This window comes from Indicator indicator, chromosome W, assembly GCF_027791375.1.
Source record: "Indicator indicator isolate 239-I01 chromosome W, UM_Iind_1.1, whole genome shotgun sequence".
Lineage (NCBI taxonomy): Eukaryota > Metazoa > Chordata > Aves > Piciformes > Indicatoridae > Indicator > Indicator indicator.
This window is the reverse complement of record NC_072052.1, coordinates 166,029-192,595: the sequence shown is the minus strand read 5'-3', so window position 1 is coordinate 192,595 and position 26,567 is coordinate 166,029. Positions and strand designations below refer to the sequence as shown.

General features: G+C 45.9%; 1 protein-coding gene across 1 annotated transcript in view; it reads right to left on the bottom strand.

The window, feature by feature from the left end:
• Window positions 1–1,880, bottom strand: part of LOC128979116 (ras GTPase-activating protein 1-like) — a 203,148-nt gene extending 201,268 nt beyond the window's left edge. Inside the window, exons 1-2 of the mRNA XM_054397213.1 lie at window positions 1,870–1,880; window positions 493–1,050 (exon numbers count right to left, since the gene is read on the bottom strand). Coding sequence (XP_054253188.1) covers window positions 493–1,050; window positions 1,870–1,880 — 569 coding nt within the window. The remainder of the gene's footprint in view (window positions 1–492; window positions 1,051–1,869) is intronic.
• Window positions 1,881–26,567: the final 24,687 nt, after the last annotated feature.

Genomic DNA, 26,567 nt, shown 5'->3' with positions numbered 1-26,567 from the left:
CACCATTTCATTTTGGGAAGAATAAGGTACCTGTTTGAGGGCTGTTCCAATACAAGCTTTGCAACCTTTTTACATACGTCTGCAGACTTCATTGCTAAATCCAAAGGTTGTGTTTAGAGTACTTGCTAGTTACATGAACTCTTTATACCATTATTTCATTTTATTTCACAAAATATAAACACAAGACCGCTCTGCTTCTAGTGCAAGATTCTTTAAGTAACTATCACTGTAGGAATCCCGATTAACCTGATGGAAGGATAAGTATAAAGCCTTAATGAAAACGTACAGTTTATTTTTTCAATTGCCTCTTCTCCCCAAACATAGCCTTCTTAAAAACTTCTACAATATTTCCACAGGAGTTTGACACACTTTCCACTGAAAAATGGTGGGAGCCCGACGCCGCGCTCCCCGCTGCGACGCTCCTTCCTCCCTGCGGGGGAAGCGCCCATCGGTGGCGGGCGCCCGGCGGAGCACGGAAGCGTTGCTACTCACTGGTTCGTGTGAGGAGCGTTGAGCGGGATGGCCACCTCCTCCTCTTCATACTCCGGCCCATCCAACGAGTCACCTTCTTCCATGGTCCCGAGCTCCCCCACCAAGGAAGGGGGCTGTAGCGGCAGCGAGGGAAAGACGACAGTGCTGGGTTTGGGGGGGGGGAGCACCCTTCCGGACACCTCCAGCCCCTGGGCCTGGCCAGTTGCTGTCCCGGTGCTACTGCCTCCGGACAGCAGAGAGGTAGGCCCCGAGTCTAGCCCCAGGAGTCCCAGCGCGGAGCACAAAGCCGGACCGCCGGCGCCTGAACCGTCCCCCCCAGAGCCCACCAGGAAGAGGCCCTGAGGCCCCAGCTCCTTGTCCCGACAGAAGGTGGGGTAATGCTCCGAGTCAGCTCCAGCAACGGCTCCCACCATCCCGGCAGAGGTAACCAAGCCGCTCTCCTCAGCCGCCATTATGTTGAGCCTCCCCCCCCGCCCACCACCACCAAGTGGAGAGGTGGCGACGACTTCCCCCGCTCCCGCCTGCAGGGAGTAGAGCCGAGACGAATAGAAGACTTCTCTAGCGAGAACAGGCTCGGAACAATAGCCGTCTGGGCACTTAAAGCAAAGCCCCAGTGCTACTACCTTATTCCCCTACAACTATGAGAGGAGCACTTCCTACAAAGACACAGCTCCACACTCTCACACCACACCCCCAAGCGCCAGCGAAGGCATGTAATTGCATGAGCAGAGAAAAGAGGGAGGGACAGAAAAGGCCATATTCATGAGCCGCACCTGTGCGTTTAGTACCTCATCTCATGGAGACAGTAGGTTGGCAGTAGCTCATGGAGCGCGAGGTAGCCGGGAAAGAAGGTGGGGGTAGGGTTTCTGCTCCTTCCTGAGAGGTGCAAGAGATACAGGGAAGGAAGAAAAAAAAGGAGTCCCTTATCACCCCCGCTTCAGGGAAAAAAGAAAGAGAAAAAAAGAAAAAGCAATTAATGCCACAACTGCTAAACAGGAAAAGGCGGATCTCGCCAGATCGTGCTAAAGTTTATTCCTCTCCCGAGTTACAGCGTCGAAGTTGAGAATAACTGAAAGCCTTTTCCACTACCAAAGCGTGAAGTATTAAACACACACGTAGGTCTGTAGGGAAAACAGGGTGGCTCGCAGGTCGTTCCAGCGCGAGGGGGAAAAAAAAAAAAAAAAAAAGTTAAAACAAAAATAGGAATTTGGTTAGTGCTATGGTCCTTACAGGGAGAACAGGTCTAATGAAGCACCATAGCGCGGATGCTGCAAGTGCGAGGGTAAGGCGAGCAGATCTGGGTGGGGAACGATGCCACAGACTCCGGCTATTAGGGGAGGGGCTGGCCAGAGATCGAGAGGAAATCGGTTTCCTTACCCAGCCACCATATACGCGATGATGAAGGTCGCGCTGGTTACTCAAGTGCTTATTCAGGTGGTGGTGTGCTTCCAGCCACAAATGGGGGCTTCCTGGTGCGTTAGTTTCTGGTTAAAATTGGATAGTATTCTGACAGGATTTAGTCAGGGGTAGTTTTTGATGATGCTCTGGTACTTGGATCCACACTTTCTCAGCACACTGGAAGTTACTGTGTGGTTTGAAAGTACTGCATAAGAGCCTAGATGCAAAAATCCCCAGGAAGATACAAAAGATCAAGCATTAATTCACTACTTCTGGGCCTGTCTGTCTTCAAGCAGGATGACAACACTGATCACTGAAATGGGCTTTTATATAGCATGGCGGCTGGCTGCCAGGTCAAACCATTCTGAAATTCCCCCTCCATCAACAAGACAGGGAGAAAATACAAAAAAAAAACAACTTTGTGGGTTAGAATAAGGACAGGGAGACCACTCACAAATTGCCATCACAGGCAAAACAGACTCAACATGGGGAAATTAATTTACTTTATTACCAATTAAACAGAGTGGGATAATGAGAAATAAGAACAAATCTTCCCCCTAATTCTCCCTTCTTCCCAGACTGTCATAGTTTAACCCCAGCCACCAGCTAAGAACCACATAGCCACTCTCTCACTCCCCCCCAGAGTGGGACAGGGGAGAGAATCAGAAAAGTGAGAAAACTTGTGGGTTGAGATAAAGACAATTTAATAGGGAAAGGAAAAGCCATGCATGCAAGGAAAGCAAAGCAATTTACCACTTCTCACCAGCAGGCAGGTGTTCAGCCATTTCCAGGAAAGCAGGGCTCCATCATGCATAAGGGTTACTTAGGAAGGCAAACAACATCACTCTAAACATCACCCCCTTCCTTCTCCTTCCCCCCAGCTTTATATGCTGAGCATGACATCATATGGTATAGAATATCCATTTGGTCAGTTGAGGTCATCTGTCAAGGAGTCCATGGGGTGTAGCTCTTCAGGAACAGACTGCTCCAGGGTGGACCTCCCATGGGGCCACAGTTCCTGCCAGAAAACCTGATCCGGTGTGGGCTTCTTTCCATGGGCTGTAGTTCCTGCTAGGAGCTTGCTTCAGCATGGGCTCTCCATGGGCTGCAGCTTCCTTCAGGGTGCATACACCTGCTCTGGCATTGGATCCTCCATGGGCTGCAGGGTGGACATCTGCTCCATCATGAACCTCCATGGGCTGCATGGGGACAGCCTACGTCTCCATGGTCTTCTCCACAGGCTGCCTGGAGCACATCCTCCTTCTTCACTGACCTTAGAATCATAGAATCGTGTTGGTTGGAAAAGACCTTTACAGAATCATGGAATTGCCTAGATTGGAAAAAACCTGTAAGATCATCAAGTCCAATCATTAACCTAATGCTGACAAGTTCTTGACTAAGCCATATCCCCTAAGCACTATGCCTACAAGACTCAAATACTTCCAGAGATGGGGACTCCACCACCTCCCTGGGCAAGCTGTTCCAATGTCTGATAACCCTTTCAGTAAAAAAAATCTTCTTAATATCCAGTCTAAACCTTCCCTGGCACAACTTGAGGCCATTTCCTTGTACTTGTTATTTGGTTGAACAGACTGATCCCCAACTCTCTACAACCTCCTTTCAGGTAGTTGTAGAGAACAATAACGTCTCTCCTCAGCCTCCAGACTAAACAACCCCAGTTCTCTCAGCCACTCCTCTTAAGACATGCTCTAGGCCCTTCACCAGCTTTTTTGTCCTTTGGACACGCTCTAGTATCTCAATGTCCTTCTTGGAGTGAGGGGCCCAAAACTGAATGCAGTACTCAAGATGCAGCCTCACCAGTGCCAAGTACAGGGGTAAAATCACTTCCCTGGTTCTACTGGGTACACTATTCCTGATACAGGCTAGGATGCCGTTGGCCCTCTTGGCCACCTGGGCATGCTGCTGGCTCACGTTCAGCCAGCTATCAATCAACATCCCCAGATCCCTCTTTGCTGAGCAGCTTTCCAGCCACTCTTCCTCAAGCCTGTAGTGCTGCTGGTGGTGTTTGTGGCCAAAGTGCAGGCTCACAGGAGTATAAAGCATTAGTAGATACTACTGCACAGTGTACCTTAATGCCATCAAGCTACAGAGGGGTTGAACCCATTTATATTTCTGGGGTGAGAGGGGGATCTCAACAGCTAAATGTATTGGACAGTGAAGTGAGTCTAACTGGGAATGAGTGGCATAAATACCCTATTGTGACTGGCACAGAGGTTCCATGCATCCTTGGCATAGACTACCTCAGGAGAGGGTATTTCTAGCAGGTAGATTAGGCAACTAGGAATGAAGTGGCTCAAGTGGGTTTGGACTGGCAACATAAGGATGAATTATTTTTACCTTGGTGGGCTGTAGTGGTTTGAAACATACTAATATTCCCCACTATCAGAAATAATGAATTTACAACATTTTATGACTGTAGGGCATTATCATCCTGGACAGGGGATTCTGGGTTGCTCTCTCACTTTCTGGGTCTCAAGCGTATGGGTGCGTTTTTCACCTGTATTCGGGATTCCAGAAGGTATTTTCCCTTTCTTTCTGTTTCATATATATACTGATGTAATCTGACACTTTTGTAATGGAGGAGTAAAATATTCTGTGTAAATCAACTAAGAAAACTCTCCCTGCCCTTTTTCCTCGTCTTATCTCTTGGTAAGAGGGGAGGGAGGAGGCAGGAGGGGAAAGGGGGGAGCACTAAAACCATAACATGCACCCATGACACCTCAGGCCAAGGAAGAGGTGCAACAAGTAGATGGGATGGAAATCAAGGGCTATACTTGACCCTGGACACTATTGCACAGGTTATCCATGAATGTGAAATGTGCTGCAATAAAGGAAGGCAAGTGGTATCAAGGACAATGGTTGAAATATCAATATGGAGAGGCCTGGCAGATTGACTTTGTAATAGATGGGCTGACAAGAAAATCTCTTTTAAAATTTTATTAGGAATAAAAGCAAGCAAACAGCGTGCTGGGCCGCGGGGGAGCAAATCAAAATACTCAACCTCTCACAGCAGCAACTACAATAGCTTCTTCAATCTTATATAGCTACCTCATCTACATAAACAGGCTTATGCTAAATAGAAGGCAGGGATATGATAATGAGTTCTCGGAATGGATGGGATTTCCTTGCTCATGCACATTCTGCTTGGTAGGGGTCTTCTTGGGGGTCGATGGATGAAGTAAGGAAATCTTCCTCACAGTGTCTGCTGAATAACCCCCCCTTAAGCATGTGCCGTTCCTCAGGTTTTTTTATCTGAAGTCAACACATTCCATGCATTCCTGGATAGAGCTGGTACAGCGCTTATCTTTAGTCTGGCTCCTTCTGGGCTTTTGATTTGTCTGGTTTAAAAGTGCACAGCTCTTTGTTCGAGTTTTTCGAAAACACAGTCTCTTGCAGTCTTCCAAAACAAGCTCCTTGAACTTTGCTCCTAGCTCACCCTTTAACACAAATCATTATATTCATCCCAACTTCACTACACTCCCTCAAACCTGCCAAGGCCAGCACTATGTGCTTGTAATGGTGGAAGCAACCGCTGGATGGCTGGAAACATATCCAGTGCCTCTTGCCACCACCTGGAACACCATCCTGGGCCTTGAAAAGCAAGTCTTACGGTGACACGGCACCCCAGAAAGAATTGAGTCAGACGATTGGACTCATTTCCAAAACAGCCTCATAGACAGCTGGGGCAAGGAGCATGACATTGAATGGCTATATTGCATCTACTATCATGCACTGGCTTCTGGAAAAATCAAACGATACAACAGACTACTAAAACTACAGAGAGCAATGTGGTGTGGAACCTTTAAAATTTGGGACAAGCATTTAGCACAAGCCACCTGGTTAGTTAACACCAGAGAATCTGCCAATTGGACTAGCCCTACCCAATCAAAACTCCCACATACTGTGGAAGGGGATAAACTCCCTATAGTTCGCATGAAGAATAAATTAGGGAAGATGGTCTGAGTTAGTCCTGTTTCAGGCAAAGGCAAACCCATCTATATGATTGTTTTTGCCCAAGGACTTGGATTCACCTAGCAAGTGATGTGCAAGAATGGAGAACGCTGATGTGTACTTGTGGTAGTTTTAGGCTATGCCTTTAAAATTTTCACAGATCTTGAGCAGAAAGTAGTAAAAATGTAAATAAATCAGTATTGGGTGTAAAAATGAAAATAATGATAATTCTAAAACATCCCATTGGAGAAAGATCTACCATAAGATTTGGTTCCCAAAACAATCTCTCTCTCTTCTCACTTCCTTGGGCTGGGAGATACTAACTTTGTGCTTCTGCTGGCTTCTGCTTGACCTTGGCTGCATTGTTTTGGCTAAGTCTAACGTCTCTCTGCTCCATTCTCTTGTCCCTTTTGTACAGGGGGGTAAGGGGGAGGCAGGGGGGTGAGAAGCTGTTGCAGCTCCCCTGGTCATTGACCAGGGTGGTCCTTGTGCTGTTCATTAATTGTAAATACCTGTAAATATTGTATATTTGTACATATTCATTGTGTTTCATTGTAGATTGTAGTTTTACTTGTAAATACAGCTTCCATTTGCTTCCAACTGAGCTGGTCTGGAAAAATTTAATGTTGGGGGGAATTTTTCAACCCATCACAGTAGTGCAAGGCAATCTTATTCTGCGTGAGAACTGAATTGTATTATGTTAATTGTTAAATACCCTTGCTGGGCATGATGTAGATGGTATAGAATAAGAGGTGGATAATGTCCTGTGTTTGGCTAGGATGTGGTTAACCTTTTTCCTAAGAAGGTGGGAGTGGCACAACCAAAATAGCCAGACGAACCAGCCAATGGAATATTCTATAGCATACTTACATAACATAGCATATTATATAAGGGCCAGCTGAGCCAAGTGTGTGTGTTTCATATAAGCCACTGTGGTGGGGCCGGTTCAGGTGGATGTGCTGAGCCAGCCATCACAGTCAGTATAGAGGTGTGGTCTGCCTTGGAGGCAGGTAGCCTCAGGCCAGGAGGTGTGTATAATGAGCAGAGTTCACTAAAATTCATGGTTCCCTTGGCAATGCCAGGACATCAGTCTCTTTTGACTGCAGTTTCATTTCTCTGTCCCACGGAACCTGCACCTGGAAAACCATGGAGACCACATTCCAGTGCACAGGCTCAGTCACTTAATCAGTAACAACTTATGGAGTAGGCTGCTGCAAAAACTCATGCTAAGATGTTAGCCTGAATTTCACTTCTTCTCCTTGGGGTAAGGGGGTCCCAATTCCTGATGACAATGATGAGACAGATTGTGCTCTTCAGACTGCTCCTTACAGTGGTTAAATCTAGTTGGCAGCCGGTCACAAGAAATCTTCCCCAGGACTCAGTATTGGGGCCAGTTCTCTTTAATATCTTTATCAATAATCTGGGTGAGGGGATTGAGTGCACCCTCAGTAAGTTTGCAGATTACATCAAATACAGCAGGAGTGTTGATATGTTCAAAGTTAGGAATGCTCTGCAAAGAGATCTAGCCAGGCTGGATTGATGGGCCAAGGTCAATTGTATGAGGTTTAACAAGGCCAAGTGCTGGGCTCTGCACATGGGTCACAACAACCTCATGAAATGCCACAGGCTTGGGGGCAAGTGGCTAGAAAGCTGCTCATCAGACAAGGACCCAGGAGTGCTGGTTGACAGCTGACTGAACATGAGCCAGCAGTGTGCTCAGGTGGCCAAGAAAGCCAACAGCATCCTGGCCTGAATTAGGAATACAGTGGCCAACAAGAGCAGGGAAGTGTTTTCTATGACAGAGAAACAGCATGGATGGACAAGGGGAGAGCAACTGATGTCTTCTACCTGGACTTCTGCAAAGCATTTCACACAGTCCCCTATGACATCCCGGTCTCTAAATTGGAAAGATATGGATTTGATGGGTAGACCACTTGGTGGATAAGGAATTTGCTTGATAATTGTACTCAAAGAGTGATGGTCAATGGCTTGATGTTTAAGTGGAGACAAGTGACAAGTGGTGTTCCTCAGGGGTCAGTACTGAGAGGAGGGCCATGAAGATGATCAGAGGGTTGGAGCACTTCCCCTATGGGGACAGGCTGTGAGAGTTGGGGCTGTTCAGCCTGGAGAAAAGAAGACTCCAAGGAGGCCTTAAAACAGCTTCTAATATGTGAAGGGAGGCTACAGGAGAGATGGAGAGGGGCTTTTTACAAAGATTTGTAGTGACAGGATGAGGGGTAATGGCTAGCAACTGGAAGAAGCTAGATTTAGATTAGACATTAAAAAGAAATTCTTCACCATGAGGGTGGTGAGGCACTGGAACAGGTTGCCCACAGAAGTTGTGGAGACTCCAACCCTCGAAGTGTTCAAACCCAGTTTGGAAAGAGGCCTTGAGTAACCTGGTCTAACAGGACTTGTCCCTACCCATGTAGGGGGATTTGAACTAGATGATATTAGGGCCCCTTCCAACCCAAACCATTCTATGATTCCATCCCCTTCTACAGTATGTAGAAGTTCCAATTACAGAATCATAGAATTGTTTCAGTTGGAAAAGACCTCTAACATCATCAAGTCCAACTGTTACCATAAGACCACCATGGCCATTAAACCATGTCCCAAAGTATCATGTCCACATGTTTCTTGAACACCTCCAGGGACAGTAAATCCACCACCTCCCTGGGCAACCTATTCCAATGCCTGACCACCTTTTCAGTAAAGAGATTTTTTTCCTAATACCCAATCTAAACCTCTCCTGGCACAATTTCAGGCCATTTCCTCTCATCCTATCACCTATCATTAGGGAAAACAGACCGACCCCCACCTCACTAACCTCCTTTCAGGTAGTTTTGGAGAGCAATGAGGTCTCCCTTCAGCCTCTTCTCCAGATTTGTGGTAGTTTTAGGCTGTACCTTTAAAATTTTACACAGATCTTGAACAGAAAGTGGTAGAATGTAAATAAATCACCATTGGGTGCAAAAAGGAAAATAATGATAGTTCTAAACAATCCCATTGGAGAGAAATCTACCATAAGAATTAGTTTGGTAAACAATGTTTCTCTCTTTTGGCTTCTTCTCTCTGAGAAACACTAACTTTGTGCTTCTGCTGGATTATGCTGACCTTGGCTGCATTGTTTTGGCTAAGTTCTAACATCTCTCTGCTCTTTCACTTCTCCCTTTGTGTCCAGGGGGGTAAGGAGGGGGGCAGGGAGTGGGAAGCTATTAGCTCCCCTGGTTTTTGGCCAGGGGTGTTCTTGTGCTGTTCATAAATTGTAAATACCTTTAAATATATGTAAATACTGTATATTTTGTACATATTCATTGCATTTCATTGTAGATTGTAGTTTTGCTTGTAAATACAGCTTCATTTGCTTCCAACTGGGCTCATCTGGCAAATTTAATGTTGGGGGGAATTTTCAACCCACCACAAGATTAAACAACTCCAGGTCCCTTAGCCGCTTCTCATAAGACTTGTATCCAGACTCTTCAGCTTTGTTGCCCTTCTCTGGACATGATCCAGCAACTCAATGTCCTTCTTATAGTGAGGGTCTGTGATGGTTTTTAGACTGTGTTTTTAATTTTTCTTCACAAAGTTCGAGCAGAGAAAGTGAAAGAATGTAAATAAATCACTATTGGGTGTAAGAAAGCAAAATAATGATTATTCTAAACACTTCCATTGGAAAGGTAGAAACGTTTAAGAATCACTACTCAAAACAAAGTGTCTCAGTCTCAGCTTGCTTGGCTTCTGTCTGCCTGTCTCTTCTTTTCTGGCTGAAGATAACACACATACTGACCTTGACAAGCTAAGTCTAATGAACCTCTCTCTGCTTCTTGGCTTTCTTCCCTTTCACCCGCTCAGGGAGGGGGAACGGAAAGAAGCACAGACCCTCTCTTTTGGGGGCCCAAAGGGGGCTTGGTTGTGCTTTTCTGTTGATTGCGCATATTTGTAAATGTTGTGAATAGTGTATATTTGTACATATTCATTGCATTTCATCATAAATTGTAGTTTTGCTTGTAAATACAGCTTTCATTTGCTTCCAGACTGAGCTAGCCTGGTTATTGTCAGTGTGGGAGGGGGATTTCAGCTCTCACACTGTTACAATTCATATTGTGGCGTTCCAACACGACGTGATTGCTTGTATGATTTATTTCTGCTTGGATTAGGAAGCAAAATGAAGCTGCTTTGGATCCTGTGGCATATTATATATTCTATTTTCACTGTGGTGATTTATCGATGGGCTGTTTCCACTAAGAAGATAAAATTGTAATGTATGTATCATACAAACTGTTTCTTTGGGGTAAGAACAAGTTGCAGAAGGTTGTTGAGTACTGTTATGGCTTTATTGCAATAGGGAGTTATGGAAACTCAACTATAAATCTGCCAGCAGAAGCATATGAATTTGCTATTCCTATTGCAGAAGGTTATGTGAACAAATGGAACCCTAAATTGATTTTTATGCTAAGCTTGAATCTGGTGTTTGTTGTAATAGTCATATGGCTACTGGTAGCGCTGTATCGAGAAAGACATGCAGCTACTTGCTCTAGCAGCTTGCATAGACATAAAAGAAAACACAGAAGAGCTCAGAGAGATCTGGAATTAGGTTCTGATTCTGATTGCAGCGTCCAGGAGATCACAGTTAAGTGCAGAGAAGAGGAGGCTTATGAGAGAGCTGCCAATAGCTTTGGCTCAGAGCCAGTAGCAGCAGCTGCAGGAACTCTGCCAGTAGCTCCGGGAACTTTGCCAGGATCTCAGATAACTGCCATGACTACGCAGGCAGGCACCATTAACGAGGCACAGTCGTTTCCGCCCTCTAATGCCAAGATGGAAGCAGCAGCGGCTGCTGGGTCTCAAGGAGTACCTCCTGCCTCAGCACAGAATCTCTTTGTTCCTACTGATCTTCCTGTGAATGTGGAAGTTAAACCAGTGAATTTAGTTGCTACTCTCACCAGAAAGTGCAAAGAGACTGTAGGAGGAGGTGCAGAAGGAGGTCAGGATCCTTCTGTTCAGGGACCCTCTGTTAAAAAAGATCCTTCTGATGAGGAAGAGAAGGTTAGCCTTAAAAGTCTGGCAGACTTCTTGAGACCACACATGGATGATGGAGATGTACGACAGGATATGAGTCCTAGTAAATTAGGAACTGCTGGAAGTGCCTCTGAACTCCAGGAAATTGCACGGAGGCTTGCATCAGGAGCATGGGGACAGCGAGCTCAAGAAGATGATGATGATGAGGATGATATACAGTCAGCTAATGCACCCAGACAGGAAATTAGGCATGTGAGGAAAGATTATATCAGAAGAGACACTGAGCCAATCCTGAGTTGGCTAGCCAGGTGTTTTGATATGGGAGCCCCAGACTTGGTGGTAGGCGACAAGTCGGCCTCTCAGTTGGGGACACTCTCAAAAGATACAGGCATAGACAAGCATCTAGGCAGGTGCCTTGGTAAAGATTCTCTGTGGGCACGCCTCTTACTGGCAGTCCTTCTGAGGTACCCCAGCAGAGATGATTTACCATGGAACCCTAAGCTTTGGACCACAATAGATGAGGGAATCAAGCGTCTGAGAGTTTGCTGTGAGAGAAGTAAAGTATGGAGATCATAAGACGCTGAATCCTGATGAAATTCCTGTTGGAACAGGCCTTGCCAAAAAGCTCATTAAGCTTGCTCCTCCTAATTATGCTACCATTCTGGCAAGAAGAATTGTGGCAAAAAATTATGGTGGAGTGCCTCCTACTGTTGGCCATTTCACTGACCAAATGAGGCAATTGGAGGATAGTCTTGCACGTACTTCTTTGGTTTCAGCCATTGAAACTCTGTCTGGAGAGATAAAGAATTGCATGAAAGAGCTGAAGGAGGAACTTAAGACCTCTATATCCAACTTGATGAAGGGGGATGATGCTGATTCCTCTTCTTCCAGATGGATACAAATTTCAGCTGTCAGGAACAGACATCCTCCAAGAAGGCCATTCCAAAACAGGTCAAACCAAAACAGACAATAGAGGCAATCTCATGGGAGTATCTGGATAACTCTGCATGATCAGTTTGGCGAAAACATGAACAGATGGGATGGTTAACCAACTTCTGATCTTTTCAGGAGGTTACGGGAGCTGCAGAGTGGCAGTGCCTGATGAAACAATACCAGAAGGGTAGCTGTCACTTCCTCAGTTTCTCAGGACAACTCTAATAGTTCCAACAGTGACTCTAACTCTGGTACCGAACGTTGTTCCAGCTGTATATGTGGAAGTAATCCCCACAATTAGGGGTGCCCTGCCTTCCACCAGGGGGAGGTAAGGGATAATGGAGAGTAATGGAGGGAGTTGTAGTGGTAGGCCATGACACATGGCCCAGTACAAATCCAGACAGGCCTCAAGATGTCTAGACAGGTCCTTTCTCTCCCCTTCTTCCTGCCACAATAACAGGGCAAAACGGGAAAAGGAACAAAGGGGACAGGACCTTGCCTGTCTGGTAAACAAATGCCCATCTGGGGTCAGAGCACGTAAGCTTCCCCAGATACAAGGTTCTGGCCTCTGCCTTTTATGGTCATAACCTGGCAGAATGCTTTTCCATTGGGTGGCTACATGTTAGCTTTAGTGCCCCATTGGACCAAGTGACCTCTGGCATTTTGTATATATGCAAGTTCCTAGGTAGCCTAGGGGCCTTGCTCAGATCCACCTTGCTCAGACCCTCCTTGTTCAGATCCGCTTTGCTATTGTGTGCTCTAGCCATGCTCAAGCCTTGCTCACATCTGCTGAAGCCTTGCCTCACTTCAAGCCTTGTCATCTCGAGTGTCCTGCCTTGCTTCGAGTGTCTGGTCCAGAGCCCTGGGATAAAGACTGAGCCTCGAATTGGATTACAAACCGACAGATTGTGGAGCCTGTCAGCAGAGAGAGCGAGCTAGGGAATATCTCCAAATTCCTTCTCTAATCCTCGTGTGTAAACCCGGCCTGCTCATATCTTCCTAAGGGTTATTGGTTAGCCTTTGGTTTATAAGTGGGTGAAGCTATTTGTGTCATAGCTTTTTCCAGTCTCTGAACTCTCTAAATTGTATCAACATTTCATTAAGCATCCTGGAAGAATTCACAACCGAATAGAACCTGTAAATAATTCTATCAGTTTTGTACATAGTTTTGGGGGGAGTTGGGAAAATAAAAATAACTATATTTTATAATTCCCACCTCGTTAATTTAACCCAAACTAATGCAGGAGTCACTGGTGGATCTCAGGAGTTGTCTAAGATAGAGATTGATGTAATTTTAACTGGGAAACAGTGGAAGAAACATACTATCGTAACAGGACCTAATGCACCTTGTATTTTGGGAATTGATTTTCTGAGAGAAGGGCGTTTCAAAGACCCTAAGGGTTACAAATGGGCTTTTGGAATAGCAACTGTAGAAATTGATGGAGGAAAATTGAAGTTGTCTATTCATAGAATCACAGAGTCACAGAATCAACCAGGTTGGAAGAGACCTCCAAGATCATCCAGTCCAACCAATTACCCAGCCCTAACCAATCAATTAGACCATGGCACTAAGTGCCTCATCCAGTCTTCTCTTGAACGTCTCTAGTGATGGCGACTCCACCACCGCCCTGGGCAGCCCATTGCAGTGGGCAAATCACTCTCTCTGTGTAAAACTTCCTCCTAATATCCAGCCTATACCTCCCCTGGCACGACTTGAGACTGTGTCCCCTCGTTCTTCTCCTGGTTGCCTGGGAGAAGAGATCAACCCCCACCTGGCTACAACCTCCCTTCAGACAGATTATTATGAATATTGTTATGAATATTGTTATGAATATGTGATTTGTGTGAAAAGGTGAGTTAGGAGTGAAGTTCAAGGAGCTTGTTTTAAAAGATTGCAAGAAGCCGTTTCCGAAAAGCTCAAACTGACTTTTAACGAGGCAGACAAAAGATAAAAGCCGTGCTGGCTCTGCCTCGGAATGTGTGGATTTCAGATAAGAAACCTTGGGAATGGTGCATGTTTAAGGTGGGAGGCCTCTCAGCAGACACTGTGAAAAAGATTACTTCATCCTTTGATCCCATCCTCCTCCTGAGCACCCCAGAACGTTCTAAGAACTCATGATTATATCCCTGCCTTCAATTTAACATAAGTCCGTTTATGTAAATGAGATAGCTATATAAGAAGGAAAGAAAGCCATTGCTGTTGCTGTGTTTTTTGTCCCTTTTCTCAGCCAAGTGTGCTGCTTTGCTTGCCTTTATTCCCAATAAAAATTTAAAAGATATTTTTTTGGCTAGTGTATTTATGACAATTTTTTTTGGTGCATTGGCCGGAAAAGCTTGATTTTTCTCTGTCTTTCGGCTTCATTTGAAGGGGGCCCCCACCGGAGCTTCCGGTGGCTTCAGTGTGGCTTCGGAGGACAGAAAATCAGTGCTTTCTGAACCCAAATAAGAGCGAGCAAAGAAATCCCTTTTGTTCAATTGGCAATACGTTATCCCTTGTAATACTTTGTGCATGAAGATCCAGACGAGGGTGAGTAAAAATCGTTTTCCGCACGGGTAGGGTATGGTGGTTACTACGGTTGTTTTCAACTACCCATTTTCAACTATCCATTTGAGTTCTGAAGCGATCGCGGGTTCGAAATCTTTTAGTTGCGGCTTCTGAGCCATTTGCCAGGGTTGTGACCCTTGGTAACCTTGGTAACCGGTCTGTGAAAGACCGAAGCTTAAGCTTAGGACCTTAAGAGTATCCGCGGGCGGGGGTTGGGATTCTTCAGCTTGCATGAGTTTTGTGGGTAGTTATGAAATAGCATTCGTGGGTGGGAATTAATGAGATTTTTCACTTGCACGAATATTTGTGGTAACCAGGAGACAAATTAATAATTATAATTAAGAAAATGAGACGAAAGAAGAGTAAATCTTTAGAACAGGAAGGAGGAATGCTTCTACCCTTTATCCCCCCAGAAAGCCCACTCGGTTTGATGGTACAGTTTTGGGGGGATTGCAGGCTGTTAAAAGGGAAATCAAAGGAAAAAATGATCCACTACTGTATGAAGGTATGGCCAAAAGAACCATTAAGATTATGTGTATATTGGCCTGGTTTTGGATTTTTTGAGAACTGGATTTGTCAAGCACTGAGCTTTCATGTGAACTCTAAAAAGCCTTTTAGTCAGGAAGAGAGTGAATATGCTGCTATTTGGGTTAGGGCCTCCTTCCCCCGTTCCAATATTAGCATTAAAATCTGAAGATAAGGATAAAGACAAGGAAGAGGATAAAGATAGGGAAAAGGAAAGATGGGAACCCTTGGATAACTTACCACCACCTCCTTATTATCGGGACAGGGGTTGAGACCGAGGTCCCCCAAATCCGACAGCTCCTCAGCTGACCCCTCCTCACTCACCCGCTCGAACAAGAAGCAGGGCTAGGGATGAACAAGTAGAAAGCAGTGTAGGATTACATCCACTTAGGGAGGTGCCCATGGGGGGTGCTCAGGGAGGAATAGGATTTGTGACTGTACCTCTTAATACATCAGATGTGCGTAATTTCAAGAAAGATGGGTGCTTTGTTGGACGACCCTTTAGGTGTAGCTGAGAGATTGGATCAATTTTTGTGTCCTACTACATATGCCTGGAAAGAGGTACAAGCAATTTTGAGTATTCTGTTTACCGCAGAGGAAAGAAATTTGATCAGGCAGGCTGGAATGAGGATATGGGAGAGACAAAACCAGGGTGGACCACCGGGAGATCAGAAGTGGCCTAATCAAGATCCTGGGTGGGACCATCAACAACCTCAGGGGAGGCAGAATATGAGTGACCTAAGGACTATATTAATAGAAGGAATTAAAGAAGCTGTACCCAGGGGAAAAAATATTGAGCGCGCGTCTGCGAGGAGAGGAGACAGTGGCGACCAGCTCAGCTCTGGGCGCTTGTTTTGGCTTTTCTTTCCTTTCTTTTCAGGGAAAAAGGGGTTACCTGCTAGGGAACTCCTGAAGAGGGGAGGAGGGGGAGCAGGCTCGGGTTGCCTACGTGCCTGAGCGCAGTGATGTAGCAGGGGGAGGGGTTGCCATGGAAACCGTGCAACAACCAAACAGAACCCAGCATGTGGCTGCGAGGAGAGGAGGCAGCAGCGACCAGCTCAGCTAGCCTTCTCACTGACGGAAAAAAAAAAAAAAAAGGGGGCGGGGTGGTGAGGGTCGTTACTGAAAGATGGTTACTACCCAAACAAAGGCTAGTAGAAAAACAGTGGGCACCCAAACAGAGACCACACATAAGCATGCAGGTGTTCAGGCAGGTGGCTGCAGTGAGTGCTGGTGCCTGGCATTTGATATGGAGGACGGCAGGAACAACACCTGTGTTAGGTGTGAGCAGATGAGGGATCTGATGAACATGGTGGCCGAACTACAAGAAGAGGTGGAAAGGCTAAGAACTATAAGAGACTGTGAAAGGGAAATTGACTATTCCCATAATCTAACCTCTACAAAATCAGAACAGGGGGTAACTCTTAGTGGAGCAGGGAGTTTGATACCCTCCCATCAGCAAGCCTCTCAGCCTCCATGCAGTAACCCACATGAGCAGGGCCAATGGGAACAGGTCTCTTCCAGACAGAAGAAATGCAAACGGAGCAAGCGTGCTACTTTAAGCAGCACACTGCCTACAGTGCACTTACAGAATAGGTATGAGGCTCTGCAGGAGGAACAGGTCGTTGGTAAGGATGAGGACTCAAGAAGGTCAGAAGCTGCACCAATGACAGGTTGTCACAGTCCAGCCATCAAAACTAATCCTGTAAAGAAACATTGTGGGGTCATCGTTATAGGAGACTCCCTACTGAAGGGAGCAGAGGGCCCAATATGCAGACCAAACCCATTTCATTGACAGGTCTGCTGCCTCCCTGGTGCCCAGGTAAGGGACATTGTAGGTAAAGTTCCCAACCTTGTGAGTCCTTCAGACTACTACCCACTTCTGGTCTTTCAGGTGGGTAGTGACGATGCAACAATGAGAGGCTCACAATCAATTAAAAGACACTTCAGAACCTTAGGGCAACTGCTAAAGGGGTCAGGAGCTCAAGTTGTGTTCTCCTCTATCCCTCTAACATCAGTGATTGACAAGGGAATATATAGGAAGAGCCAAGAGGTCAATTCATGGCTCCGGGGCTGATGTCATCGACAGGGCTTTGGATTCTACAGTCACAGCTCGGTTTACAAGGCACCAGAGCTGCAAACAACAAATGGGATGCACTTGTCCCAGAGGGGGAAAAGGATCCTGGGGCAGGAATTGGCAGGGCTCATTGACAGGGCTTTAAACTAGATTTGAAGGGGGAAGGAGTTAATAGTCTTCTGCTGGCCAGTGACAAACAGAGGGGCAGCTCACCAGAGGCAGAGGGATGGAGAGCTAGTGAGGACTCTCAACTTGCTGCCCTGAGACAAGCCACGAATGATGCACTGGGAGACTGTGGAAATCAAGGGGAATTGTCACAAGAAGAGGACAGGGCCAGCCCAGCTGAAGTGCCTCTATGCAAATGCACGCAGCTTGGGCAACAAACAGGATGAATTAAGGGCCACTGTGCTGCTGGGATGTCATGACATAGTGGCTATTACTGAAACTTGGTGGGATGATACCCATGACTGGAATGCAGGGATAGATGGGTACAAGCTCTTTAGGAAGGATAGGCCCGGAATGAGAGGAGGAGGTGTTGCCTTCTATGTCAGTGACCAGCTGGAATCAGTGGAGCTCCACCTAGGGAAGGATGATGAGCTGGTTGATAGTATATGCATTAAAATTAAAGGGAAGACAGGGGAAGGAGATGTTACTGTAGGGGTCTGCTACAGGCCACCTGACCAGCAGAACCAAGCAGATGAGGCCCTCCACAGGCAAATAGAAGCGGCTTCCAGGTCACAAGACCTGGTCCTCGTGGGGGATTTCAACCACCCTGACATCTGCTGGAGGGACAACACAGCTAGTCTCCAGCAATCCAGGATGTTCCTGGATTGCATAGATGACAACTTCCTCCTCCAAATGGTAGAGGAACCAACAAGAAAAGGTGCTATGCTGGACCTTGTTCTCACCAACAGGGAAGGGCTGGTAACCAATGTGAGGCTCAGAGACAGCCTTGGGTGCAGTGACCATGAAGTGATAGAATTTAAGATCCTCAGGGCAACCAGGAGGACATATTCTAAGCTTACAACCCTAGGCTTTAGGCGTGCAGACTTCGATCGCTTCAGGGATCTGCTTGAAACCAATCATAGATGAATTAATAAATAAAGGAACACTTGAGCCCTGTGTGTCTCCTCATAATACCCCAATATTACCAATAAAGAAGCCAGATGGGACTTATCAATTAGTACAGGATTTAAGAGCAGTGAATCAAAGAACACGAACTAAATTTCCTGTAGTAGCAAATCCATATATGTTGTTAAGCCATTTGTCCCCAGAATACACTTGGTATAGTATAATAGATTTGAAAGATGCCTTTTGGGCTTGTCCCTTACACAAAGATTCGAGGGATTTATTTGCCTTTAAGTGGGAAGATCCTGAAACGGGAAGGAAACAGCAAATAAGGTGGACCGTGTTGCCCCAAGGGTTCACAGAACCACCAAATTTATTTGGGCAAACTTTAGAAAAATTGTTACAAGGCTGGGAAATCCCAGAAAATATTAAACTCTTGCAGTATGTGGATGATCTGTTAGTGGCAGGAAGAGAGGAGGAAGAGACCCGGTCAGCCACAATACAGCTGTTAAACTTCTTGGGAGATATAGGACTTAAAGTTTCAAGATCAAAACTACAGTTTGTAGAGCAAGAAGTGAAATATCTTGGACACTGGTTAAGTAAGGGCAAAAAGAAACTGGACTCTGACAGGGTGTCAGGAATATTAGCTTTGAGAGCTCCACAGTGTAAAAAAGAAATCAGGCAGTTGCTTGGACTTTTGGGGTACTGTCGACCATGGATAGAGGGGTATAGTGAAAAGGTGAAATTTCTATATGAGAAATTGACCCTTAATAGCATTAAATGGAGTCCAGAAGATGACGAGCAACTGGATAGAATAAAAAGAATGTTGATTGAGGCCCCTGTTTTAAATCTGCCTGATGTGGAGAAACCATTTGATCTCTTTGTAAACACATCCAATCACACAGCATATGGAATGTTAACCCAGGACTGGGCTGGAAGTAAGAAACCTGTAGGGTATTGTTCCAAGTTATTAGATCCTGTAAGTAAGGGATGGCCAGTCTGTTTACAAGCCTTAGTGGTGACGGCATTGTTAGTAGAGGAAGCCCAGAAAATAACTTTTTATGCCCATTTGAGGGTTTACACTCCACACAACATAAGGGGAGTGCTGCAACAAAAGGCAGAGAAATGGCTAACAGATAGCAGAATTTTGAAATATGAGGCTATTTTAATGGACTCACCGGGTATGGAACTTAGAATGATAAAAGCTCAAAATCCTTTGCAGTTTTTGTTTGGGGAACCGACAGAAAATCCGCAGCATGATTGTATAGAAATAATTGAGTTACAAACTAAAATAAGACCAGATTTAAAGGACTTTGAATTAGACAGCGGAGAACGATTATTTATAGATGGGTCTTCCAGGATAGTGGAAGGTAAAAGAAAATCAGGTTATGCCATCATAGATGGAGAAATGAGGGTAGTGGAATCAGGTCCTCTGAATGCCAGCTGGTCAGCCTGAGCTTGTGAGTTGTATGCTTTATTTCGAGCATTGGAATTGTTAAAGGATAAGTCAGGAATGATTTATACTGACTCTAAATATGCTTATGGGGTAGTGCATACCTTTGGGAAAAATTTAGGAGGAAAGGGGATTAATAAATACCCAAGGGAAAGGGCTGATACACCTGGAGCTAGTGGTAAAAATCCTTGAAGCCTTAAGGGGTCCTAAAGACATTGCAGTGGTCCACCTAAAGGGACATCAGAGGGGATTAGAATATCACATTCGTGGAAACAATGCTGCAGACAGCGAAGTGAGGAAGGCTGCTCTGAGGAAACTGGAAAAAGATCTGAAGATTTTACACTTAGAGCAAAGATATCCTGAAAAATCTGAACCGAAAGTTTATCAAGAGGAGGAATTAACTAGAATAAAAGAAATGGGGGCCACTCTGGAAGAGGGAAATTGGAATCTCCCAGATGGAAGGGAAGTACTACCTAAAGCTTATGCTAAGAGAATTATGGACAGGCTGCATGCCCATACCCATTGGGGTTCTAAAGCCCTGGGAGAAGCCTTTTTTAAGCAATATGTTTGCATCGGAGTATATGAGATAGCAAAACAAATAACACAGGGGTGTCTAATATGTCAGAAGATAAATAGAAAAGTGTTTAGACAGGTAGCTATGGTAGGAAGGATTAAGTGTTTATTAGTGATAATAGATCATCTCACTCGATGGGTGAAGGCTTTTCCCACTGCAAAAGCTACTGCACACATGGTAGCAAAAGTGCTATTGGAAGAAGTGATTCCAAGATATGGAATAATTCGAGTAATTGATTCAGATCAAGGCACACGCTTCACCTCTAAGGTCATGAAATTACTTATGCAGGCCTTGGGGACTAGGTGGGAATACCATACCCCGTGGCATCCTCAGAGTTCTGGACGAGTAGAAAGGGTGAATCAAATCATCAAACAACAGTTATTGAAACTGATGGTAGAGACCCAGATGTCTTGGATCAAATGTTTACCGTTAGCACTATTGAATATCTGAACCAAACCCCATGGGGATATGGGCCTTTCTCCCTATGAATTATTGTATGGAATGCCCTATATTCAGGGAATGCCCCTCAAAGATAACTTAATCGAAGATTGGAGTATAAAGCAATATATCATCCAAATTGGTAAACGACTGAATGAGTTAAGGGAAATGAGTATCTTGTCTCAAACCCCACCTTTGGGTTTTCCTATACATAAAATTAAGGCTGGAGATAAAGTGTTAATAAAAACTTGGAGGGGAGAGTCACTGCCCCCCCTTTGGGAGGGACCTTTTCTTGTTTTACTGACAACAAATGCCGCCGTTCGAACTGCGGAGAAAGGGTGGACGCATGTTTCACGAGTGAAAGGACCAATTCGGGAATGGACGGTAACCTCTGAGCCTGGAGGGACTAGAGTGATTCTACAGAGAAAGTAAAGCTGGTGCCAGCACGAAACAGGTGGTTTGAAGTATCTCCAGGACTGTGGTTACTGCCGACAGACCAGATAAATACTCGAATAAACGTAACACCTTAATCCGGGAGATCTGGAGCTCACGAGACAGACTCAACCTACCCTCTGATATCGAATCTGCATTACGGGAGAACACTGAGGATTTATTATATCCCTATTTCATATAAAGCATTCTAGAACTTGTAACTTGTAAATGTTTTTAGGTGTTGTCTTGTATCTGTTATAATTTTACAATGTTTTATAGTTTTGTAATTTTATGATTTTATAGTGTTTTATAATTTTACAATGTTATATTATAATAGGGAAATTTTTGTTAAGGAATACTAGGAGGAATTGAAGGAACTAGTAAAAAGGGAAAAGTAAGGGAGACATAAGGAAAACAATTTTGTAGGATTTTGAGGAAAGAGGTATTGGTGTAATAAAAGCACAATGGGAAATGATACTACCAAAGAAGTAGAAAAGTGACTCCAACTGAAATCTTAAAGTGGGTTAAGGAATCTGTTCCTGAAGAATACAATTGCTGCCGAGAAGACATCATACCTAGCTGCTGGCTGCAACCCAGTAGGCTAAGGAGGCAGCACTGACATACAGGTGGAACGAAACTCTGATCCTGACCCTGTGTGCTGGTTTGAGGCCAGCCAGAACATCTCTTGCCCCGAAAGGGACAAAAGAATGACACACGCAAACGGATTGGAGAGTGATGGAAAGTTTAAATGGAAAAGCAATTGGTGAAACTACAGAAAAAACTACACAGCATAGTGGCAAAGAACATCCTAAAGCATACAGAGTCCCTTTACATAGTACCCAGAGGCTCCCCAGTCCTTCCCTCCTCCCACCTGAGGGTCTACCCAAAACCTCCAGGGCTCTTCCTTCCCCCCCTCCCACTGCTAGGCAAGTCTCAGGCTGGCCAGGTCTGAGACTGCCCCCCCCCTCCATTCTCCTCCTGGCATTAGGCCTAGACAGGCCTAAGAGGCCTGAGATACCCCCCCTCGGCATTACCCGATAAGAGAGGACATCTCCCATAGGAGCAGAGAGGGAAGAAAGAGGAAGAGAATGACTCTGCAGATGGCTTTATAGGGCGCAGGATTTATGGGTAGAAATACGCCGTTTCCTGTGTCCACCCCTATTGGGCGGGCACCCGGGACACCAGAGGTGTATCTCATGCAGCAGTGGCAGGGGGCACCCAGCCCAAACTGCCACATCCCACCCCTTATTTCATACCCATAATTCCTGCACCCAAAACATATCATCAGATCAGAGGCAGTTCTTAGATGACATGTCTGGCAAAGTCCAGGTCCTCCTGGGCGTCCTTCCGAAAGGTCTGTCCCTCGGGCTCAGGTCACAGTTCATTCCAGCTCTTCTCCCTCATCCTGTGGAACCTCCCAGCGACGCAGAGTTCATTCTTCTGCACGGTGAACTCTTCATGGATCCGATGGACATCCTGGCCACCTGGAAGCAACCTCACAACTTCTCAATCAAACATCAGTCTTCACCCACTCAAGCGGCATGTCTCCATCCCTTGGGGCAATCGAATCAGAACAATCAGGCTCCTCGACTCGACTCCTTCCACCCCTTGCAGGCAACAGCACGCTGAGATTTTTTCCAAAGCTGCACGGACCTTTCCCAAGCCCAGTGTTGACCGCTTCCAGCCGCAGCCCGAAGCTAATACGGATGCACACTGCGCACAGGCACACCGCTCCCCCTGAGCGTATGCATGCCGAGGCATGGGGGCATCCGGCTACACAGCCCTCCCCCGGAGAGGGCGCGGTTGCACTGCAACCCGCTGAGAAGAGAGGCGGAGCCAGGTGCTTAGGCGCCATTTTCGGAACACGTCTGAAAATCAGGGGAGAGATAACAGCGAGAGCCGCCGTCACCTCTGCAGCTGCGGTACAGATCCAAACTGCCGCCACCCCTCGGGCCACAAGAGCGGCTTTTCCAGCCAAAGCTACACTCACTCCCTGGGCCCTCGGAAGCAGCTTTTGAACTGGAGCCACCGCTCGCCTTCTTGATTACGGGAGCCACCGCTCACCTCCCGCTGCGGCTAGCCCCCACCACTGCGGGACAAGACGACCCTGGTCTGCTTCCGTCTGTCCCTCCCCCTTCCTCGGCTCTGTGCCGCTCTGCTCACCGCTGGCACTGCGGGGAACAGAAGGGAAAGAGACAGGCACCGCATTCTTAAGCTTTCCCCCGAAGCAAGTGGCTACAAAATCACCGCTGCCGCTTGGAAGGGCAGACGGGATTCTACGCCACTGCTATGCACCAGGGCGTCCCCTTGGAACCCATAAAACACCCACATGATCGCGCCAGCACAAAGCCTTGAGCCCAGCCACCAAAACCAACAACGCCCAGATACCCATTTCAACTTTTCCACCTCTGCACTTCTCCAACCCAATTTGCAGAGTTCCGCAGGAACCATCCTCTGCTACCAAAAATCTGTGCTGGTTTGAGGCCAGCCAGAACATCTCTTGCCCCAAAAGGGACAAAAGAATGACACACGCAAATGGATTGGAGAGTGATGGAAAGTTTAAATGGAAAAGCAATTGGTGAAACTACAGAAAAAACTACACAGCATAGTGGCAAAGAACATCCTAAAGCATACAGTGTCCCTTTACATAGTACCCAGAGGCTCCCCAGTCCTTCCCTCCTCCCACCTGAGGGTCTACCCAAAACCCCCAGGGCTTTTCCTTCCCCCCCTCCCACTGCTAGGCAAGTCTCAGGCTGGCCAGGTCTGAGACTGCCCCCCCCTCCATTCTCCTCCTGGCATTAGGCCTAGTCAGGTCTAAGAGGCCTGAGATACCCCCCCGGCATTACCCGATAAGAGAGGACATCTCCCATGGGAGCAGAGAGGGAAGAAAGAGGAAGAGAATGACTCTGCAGATGGCTTTATAGGGCGCAGGGTTTATGGGTAGAAATACACCATTTCCTGTGTCCACCCCTATTGGGCGGGCACCCGGGACACCAGAGGTGTATCTCATGCGGCAGTGGCAGGGGGCACCCAGCCCAAACTGCCACACCCTGTTTTGTATAAGGAGTCCAGCCAAAATCAAAGAGATCACCTCACATGTTACCATGTGTGAATAAATTTGGTAGACATAGATGTGATAAAAGCAAAGATCAATGGTCTCTCGAAAATACCTACTCAAAATAGGGTAGCTTTGGATTTGTTTTATGCTGTTCGCTATGTTTCTTGGGGTGATATTTTCTGGGGATTTAAAGAAATATGAGATAAGTTACCTTCTTGATTATTGAATATGTATTGCTTGTAATGCTTGTTAGAATAATTGTAATACTGATCTGTATAAATCTTAGTAATTATTGTCCTAAGTTGATAGGTCCTTGTGATGGTTGAAAACTTTTTAATTTTTCTTCTCAAAGTTCAAGCAGAGAAAGCGAAAGAGTGTAAGTAAGTCACTATTGGGTGTAAGAAAGCAAAATAATAATTGTTCTAAACACTTCCATTGGATAGATAGAAATGTTTAAGAATACTGCTCAAAACAAAGTAGGCACAGACAGGGCAACTTGCTGGGCTGTCTGGCTGCTGTTTCTTCTTCTCTTCTGGCTGAAGATAACACACTGGCATTGGCGAGCTAAGTTAACAGCCTCTTTGCTTTTAACTAACTGCTTTCTGCCAGGGGGGTCTGGGGGGGAGGCCCCTTGGGTAAAATCCCATTTGGGGGGAAGCAAAGGGAGCTTTGCTGTGCTTTTCTGTTGATTGTATATATTTGTAAATGTTGTAAATTTTGTATATTTGTACATATTCGTTGCATTTCATCATAGATTGCAGATTTGCTTGTAAATACAGTTTTCATTCGCTTCCAGACTGAGCTAGCTGTTTATTGTTGGTGTGGGGGGAATTTCAGCTCACACTGACACATTTTTTTATTTTTGGCGCTCCAACGTGGGGCGATTGCTTGTATGATTTATTTCTGCTAACATTAGGAATCAAAATGAAGCTGTTTTGGATTCTGAGTAATTTTATTTCCTCTGTTATCGGTGCAATTGTCTACAGATGGGCCATTTCCTGCATGATAGACAAGATTGTGAGATATGTGGCATATAAGTCGTTTCTTTGGGTTAAGAACAAGTTACTAAATCTGGTTGATTTCTGTTATGGTCTTATTGGGCTAAGAAGATATGGTAACTCAACTATGAATCTGCTAGCAGACGCATTTGAGATTGTTACTCCTCTTACATCTACAGAGGGTCTTTGGAATGAATGGTACCCTAGATATCTTATGCTAACCTTGAATTTGGTGTTTCTTGGAATAAGCATATGGATACTGGTATCACTGTATCAAAAAATACGAAAGGAAACACCTAAGGCTACTTGCTCTTGCAGCCTGCGTAGACGTAAGAGGAAACATAGAAAAGGTCAGAGAGATTCCGAATTAGGTTCTGATTCTGATTGCAGTGTCCAGGAGATCACAGTTAAGTGCAGGGAAGAAAAGGCTTCTGAGAAAGCTGCCGATAGCCTTGACTCAGAGCCAGCAGCAGCAGCTGCAGGACTGCTGACAGAAGGTCCGGGAGGTGTGCCAGAATCTGAGATAATAGCCATGACTATTCAGGCAGGCGCCATTAACGAGGAACAGTCTCTTCCTCCTCCCTCTGTTGTCGAGACAGATGCAGCAGCAGCTGCGGGGTCTCAAAGCGTACCTGCTGACTCTGCACAGGATCCTTCTGTTGCTGCTGATTCTGTACAGAATTCCTCTGCACCTGCTGATCCTGCACAGAATCCCTCTGCACCTGCTAACTATACTGCAAATGTGAAAGCCAACCCAGTGGATTTGGTTGTCACTGTCACCAGAAAGTGCAAAGGACCTGCAGGAGAAGGTGCAGATGCTGCAGGAGATGGTGCAGATGGTGCAGAAGGAGGTGAGGGTCCATCTGCTCAGGGTCCCTCTGTTAAAAAAGATCGTTCTGGTGAGGAAGGGAAGGTTAGCCTTAAAACTCTGGCAGACCTCTTGAGACCACATATGGATGATGGAGATGTAGGTCAGGATGTGGATCCTGGTAAGTTAGCAACTGCTGGAAGTGCCTCTGAAGTCCAGGAAATTGCACGGAGGATTACAGTAGGAGTATGGGGACAGCAACCTCAAGATGATGATGATGATGATGAGGATGATATACAGTCAACTAATGCACCCAGACAGGAAATGAGACATGTAAGGAAGGATTACATCAGAGGAGACACTGAGCCAGTCCTGTCTTGGCTAGCCAGGTGTTTTGATATGGGAGCCCCAGCGCTGGTGGTAGGCAACAAGTCGGCCTCCCAGTTGGGGACGCTCTCAAAGGATACCGGCATAGACACGCATCTAGGAAAGAGCATTGCTAAAGTTTCTCTGTGGGCACGCCTCTTACTGGCAGCCCTGCTGAGGTACCCCAGCCTTGGACCACAATAGATGAGAGAATCAAGCGCCTGAGACAGTTTGCTGTGAGATAAGTGATGTATGGAGATCATAAGACTCTGAATCGTGATGAAATTCCTGTAGGAACAGGCCTTGCAAAAAAGCTCATTGAGCTTGCTCCTCCTAATTATGCTACTATTCTGGCAATCAGAATTGTGGCAAGAAATTATGGTGGAGTGCCTCCCACTGTTGGCCATTTCA